Raw genomic sequence first — 5596 nt, forward strand, 5'->3', positions numbered from 1 at the left:
GTGGGGAGGGAGGGAGGGAAGGAAGGGAAGAAGAGAGGGAGGAAAGGGGGGGAGGGAGGGAGGGAGGGAAGGAAGGAAGGGAAGAAGAGAGGGAGGAAAGGCTAAACACTGCCACTCCCGTAACCATAAAGGAATGCCCAAAGTGGAGGAGTGCTGTTTGTAACATCCTGAAGCACTCACCGAGCTGATGTTTTCCTGGTTGCGCTTGGCTCTCTCCATCTCAGGGGTCATCGGGGTTGGGGTGCCTTTTGCCAGCTGTTCTTTGTACAACACCTAGAGTACACAACGTGCGTACAAGTCAGAGCAGCTCACCCAGCAGCTCATTCTGCTGGTGCTGTTATTGGGTAAGCATACTCAGCACTGCAGGGACAGAAAAGATCTTGGGAAATAAATAAAGCTGCTAAGAAGTTATTTGCTTGAGCGAAAGCAAGAAAAGGGGAAAATAAATAGGCAAAACCATGGAACAGAGAGAGAGAACGGGGCTGAATTAGAGGTGGATTTTCTTCACAAGGGTTATTTTTAATCTTAGGCAGGTATCTTCCTCTTTCAGTACCGAGCTGATTTGTTCCTGGGTGCGTCTGACTCGCTCCATCTCAGGAGTGACCGGCGTGGGGGTCGCCTTCCCTAAGCCTTCCTTGTACACAACCTACAGACCACAAAGCAACGTCACAAGTGTACAGATCACAACTGGCGTGACTGGTTTTAGAATGAACACCATTCGTTACGAAGGGAAAAAATTAAGTGAGGAAAAAATATTAAAAAGTTAAGTGATGAAAAATAGAGATTCACTGTAATTTGACATGATAAGTTTCTACATCCGAGGGGAAAAATTAGAGGGTTAAATGAAAACCAGGCAACTTGAGTCATTCAAAAAGAGAACATCTCTATCTTAGCCCCTTCACGTCTCGTGGACAATACCGAGCTAATCTGTTCTTGATTGCGTTTCACTCTCTCCATCTCAGGAGTGAGAGGGGTGGGGGTTGCTTGCCCCAAGTTCTCTTTGTACAACACCTGTGGGATACAGAACACGCATCCGGCATCTCACAAAAAAGCAAGAACATTCAAAAGGATTCCAACACGGGGAATTATGTAGTTATCAGAGTTCAAATCAGTAGTGGCAGATTACAGATCACCGCAAAAAGCCAAACATCCAGAGCTAGTGGGAGGGGTAAGAAAAATAAACTGAAAAAGAGAAGCTTGTTACTACTGTTTGTTCGGGTTAAACTGAAGGGCTCTATCCAGCTACAGCTTCAACCTTGGCTCCACAGGCTCAAGGAAGCCACCAGGGACCCCAAGAACTAAGGACTGCTCTATCGACCCTGCTGGTCAAGATCCAGGCCAAGGAGAGGATCCCCTCTGTGCCCAAACCCTGACTGCTGGTGTCCTACCTAAAAACATCCCTGTGCCACCGGGTGGGATTCTGGTTAAGGTCGCCTCAAGCAGTGCAACTCAGGTGGGGTTTTCCCAGTGTTTGGGTTGGGGTTTTCTCCCACTGAATTCAAATACCCCTGCAAGGACAACAACAGCTTACAGACGCAGCACAGAGAGATGGAGCTGGGGGTCACTTCCCCAGGGACAGCAGTGTGCTGGTGTTGGCTGGATAGAGCCCAAGTGAGACAAACTGAGCTGCAGAGAGCTCCTAAGTTCTCAGATCAGAATGTTAACACTAAAGCCAAGTTTATTATAGAAAGGGGAAGATTAACTGGCAGAAACAAATCTATTTTTTACATTAAAATCAGTGTTCAGTACGTAGTTAGAATGTTACTTGATTAACATTACTATAGAGACAAAGGGGAAAAAACATCTATTTGTAAGGTACCGAGCTAATGATTTCTTGATTGCGTTTGACTCTCTCCATCTCTGGAGTGATTGGTGTTGGGGTCACTTTCCCCACATTTTCTTTGTACAAAACCTATAGGATACAAGGGAGTATCCAAACATCATTAAGAACGTACTTCCAGCAGCACAGAAACCACAAACAACCACGTACAATAACAGCTTCTGGTTATTATGCTTCTAAGGGGTTAGATGTAGGGCCACTGCGATTCCTGAAAGAAGCAACGGGAGCTTTGCCATTAATCCATTATCAACTGTGTGTAAAAGCAAGGTCATTACAAGAAACAGTTAAAGAAATTGCAAAGAAACAATGGCCTTAAAAAATAATAAATCAGAGGGCAAACCATTCTAGTTAAATCCTGCTTCAGATACTGTTAAACAGGGGAGGAGAAATCACAACTCGTTTGCAAGCACAAACTGGGGGTGCTCATGCTACCTGACAGGGGTGTTTCTTTTTCTTTTTTTAAGAGTTAGGAAGCAGAGATAAGTAAAACTGCTACTGTGTGTTACAGACATCAGGTCTTTAGGAATTGGTTTCCTGTCGAGTACCGAGCTAATGATCTCTTGATTGCGTTTGACTCTCTCCATCTCAGGAGTCACAGGGGTTGGGGTGGCTTTCCCTATGTTCTCCTTATATAACACCTATGAGACATAAGAAAGGAGCCAACAGTAAACAAAGAGCTCTCTCCGTAGACAAACACAAAGGCATCTTTTCCTTGTACTCATTATCACAGGGCCAAGGTATTATAGATAAATTTCAAGGTACACAGCAATCTTTTAGTAGAGAAGTAGGGCCTGGCATACGGTGATGACTCAATAGACAAGTAAGTACTGCAAATGAGACTACAAAACACTGTGCTGACGATGTTATGGAGATTTAAATTATTATAAAGTGCATCAGCACTGCAGAGAAAATAAAGGAACTGTTTGTTATAAGATTTTAGGATTAGGGGCGTTAAAATTAGCCTTAAAACCAATCCAACTGCACCACGTTAACACAGTCAATGTAAACCACAGTAAGCCACGGTAAGAAGTGATGGCTTATTAAAGTGGCTTTAGAGCCAGGGTCAGCATCATTTTCCAGTTAAGTGTCACAAGGTCCACTCATTAAAACGGTTAAGTTGTTCATTTCAGTCGAGTTACAGGAGATGTTTTGTCTTGGCAAAGTACCGAGCTACAGATCTCTTGGTTGCGTTTGACCCTCTCCATCTCTGGAGTGATGGGGGTGGGGGTCCCCATCCCCACGCTCTCTTTGTACAACACCTGCACAGCAACAAGAAGCATCCAAAGAAATCAGAGCGCAGAAATCATCACATCCCACACAAAGCCAAATATCTGAGTCCTGTGGATAGTATCATCTGCTCTCTTGTGCTACAAGCTGCCCTGAAGGCTTGGATTATGATGGCAAACGTGTCCATGCCTTTATCTTACAGGTACAACAAACCCAATCCAGAAGCTGTCACCATAACACAGAGCAAATGCACCTCCGTGGTGGAGGGGAGGTTCTAGACAGCCTTCAGAGCCTGCTGGAATCCTCCTGATTCCATAACAAGAGCACTACAGTGGGAAAGCAATTACAAAAAACAATCCCCCAAGAACACAACACACACAAGTATATATTAAAAGGAAGTTGAAACAGGGAGCAAAATGGTTAAGGGTATTTAGAGTCATGTAAATAATTACACAGGTGAAGAAGTGGAACGTAAGTAGCACTGCAAAATACAGTGAAAGAGAAAGGAGGAATTTTTAACTTGATTAAACTGATTACGTGGAAGGAAGGAGAGGAGCCATTCCGTTTTTAATAAAGATTAAACAGCTCAGTTCATGGGGAGTTAAGGAACACATCTCTCCCCCCACAAAGTACCGAGCTGATGTGCTCTTGATTGCGTTTGACTCTCTCAACTTCAGGAGTGACAGGTATTGGGGTCCCTGTCCCCAGCTCCTCTTTGTACAACACCTGTGGGTAACACAGGTACGTTAAAACACCAAAAGGAACGGGCAAACAACAGCAGCACGCAGCTTAATGGGAAAAGAGACCAAGCGTTATTCAAGGTTGCCCTGAGCCAAAGCCTGGATGAAAAACTAAAACCTTCCTCGTAACGATGACATACTTTGCAAAGAGTTTGCTTCTCTGCACCTGTAAGAAAACCTCTCTGCAATAGTAGATGTAGACTTCCTAAAGGCAGAAGGCCACAAAGACAACCAAAAAAGGAACAAAGGAGTAAATCTGTTTCATTTACCCATTCCAAAAGCAGAGCACACACAGCAGGTTAAACCAGCCCCTATCAGAGCACCATGACACTGAGCTCATCCCCACTGGCTGGGATCACACCATGAATAGTTCAGTTTTTAAAAGGGAAAGGAGATAAAATCAGGAGAAAACCCACACGAGATTACACTGAGATGATTAACAAAAGGAAACAGTTGATATAATTTCAGAACAAAAATCGTTCAAAGGAGATCAGAGTCAAGAGAAAGGTGGGATCCAGAAGTTGTTATTATCATTACGATTTTGAGATCAAAACAGAGGAACAAGAATGATGTAAGTAATGATTAAACAGGGAAAAAAACTCAAAGGGAAAAGAAAATTTGTTTTTAGATTGATTATAAGGGAAAAAGAAACTTTGGGTGTTAAAATTATTTAGAAGTCAGACGGGAGGTTTATGCTTCTCAGACTACAGATACCGAGCTAACGTGTTCTTGGTTGCGTTTGGCTCTCTCAATCTCAGGAGTGACAGGGGTGGGGGTCCCCATCCCCACGTTCTCTTTGTACAACACCTGTAGACAATATGGCTGTGAGAAAAGAGCAGCAACAAGCAGACAACAGCAACACTGCTGGCTGAGAGACCAAGTGGAACACAAGAGAGGTGGTTTTCTGGGCTGCAAAGTGATGGATTAACAAAAAAACCCATAGGAAACAAAAACCAGTGCTGGCCTGCCTTGCTTGCAACCTTGCTCTCCCTGTAGAACACCTCAATGCTGTGGCCTTGTGCCCAGCCCAACTGGCTCCAGCATGGCTGCAGGCCTGGGTGCCACCATTTGGCAGCCATGGTAATGAACTCCTCGAGGAAGATGTGAAGGACAATGCTAAACAAATAAAGGAACAATTTTTGCTACCTTTAACCTCAACCATTAACATCACCATCACCTATCAGGGCACTGAGCTCATCCTACAGTCTGCATCAAAGCAGAGACAGTTTTGTTTTAACACACAGCAAAATCAAACCAGGAACCAAGGATTGAAGCAATTAATGAAAGGGAAAGCGGAGAGTAAAGAAAACCAACCTTCAAAGCAAAAACAAAACAAACCCTGGAATACAGAATTTAAAAGTTACCGTAATTAAGAGAACTAATCAAAAGATAGGAATAAAAATGTGGTTAGTAACCATTATGTAGGAATACACACAGAATCACAGAATCACACAGAATCACAGAATCACAGAATCACAGAATCACCCGGGTTGGAAGGGACCTCAAGGATCATGTAGTTCCAACCCCCCTGCCCAGCAGGGCCACCAAACACACACATTCAGATCAGGTTGCCCAGGACCCCGTCCAACCTGGCCTTGAACACGTCCAAGAACGGGGCATCCACAACCTCCCTGGGCAACCCGTTCCAATACCACCAAAACAAGGGGCATGGGACACTGTTTTTGGTGTCAGTTGATTACAGGTGAACGAGGGTAACTCTGGGTGTTAAAAGGGTATTAACAGGATGAGAAGGGAATTTTCTTCTTTTCAAATGGACAGATACCGAGCT

At 44.1% G+C, this 5596-nt stretch overlaps 1 protein-coding gene across 1 annotated transcript in view; it reads right to left on the reverse strand.

Annotated features, from left to right (window-relative positions):
* The window catches only part of NEB (nebulin), a 102255-nt gene that overhangs the window by 5359 nt on the left and 91300 nt on the right, over window positions 1–5596 (reverse strand). The window contains exons 109-111 of the mRNA XM_042827044.1: window positions 1820–1912; window positions 554–646; window positions 181–273 (exon numbers count right to left, since the gene is read on the reverse strand). Of these exons, the coding sequence (XP_042682978.1) occupies window positions 181–273; window positions 554–646; window positions 1820–1912 (279 nt within the window). The remainder of the gene's footprint in view (window positions 1–180; window positions 274–553; window positions 647–1819; window positions 1913–5596) is intronic.

The sequence above is a fragment of the Centrocercus urophasianus genome, unplaced genomic scaffold (assembly GCF_019232065.1).
Source record: "Centrocercus urophasianus isolate 14NV4802_14NV808 unplaced genomic scaffold, USGS_Curo_1.0 seq_28, whole genome shotgun sequence".
Lineage (NCBI taxonomy): Eukaryota > Metazoa > Chordata > Aves > Galliformes > Phasianidae > Centrocercus > Centrocercus urophasianus.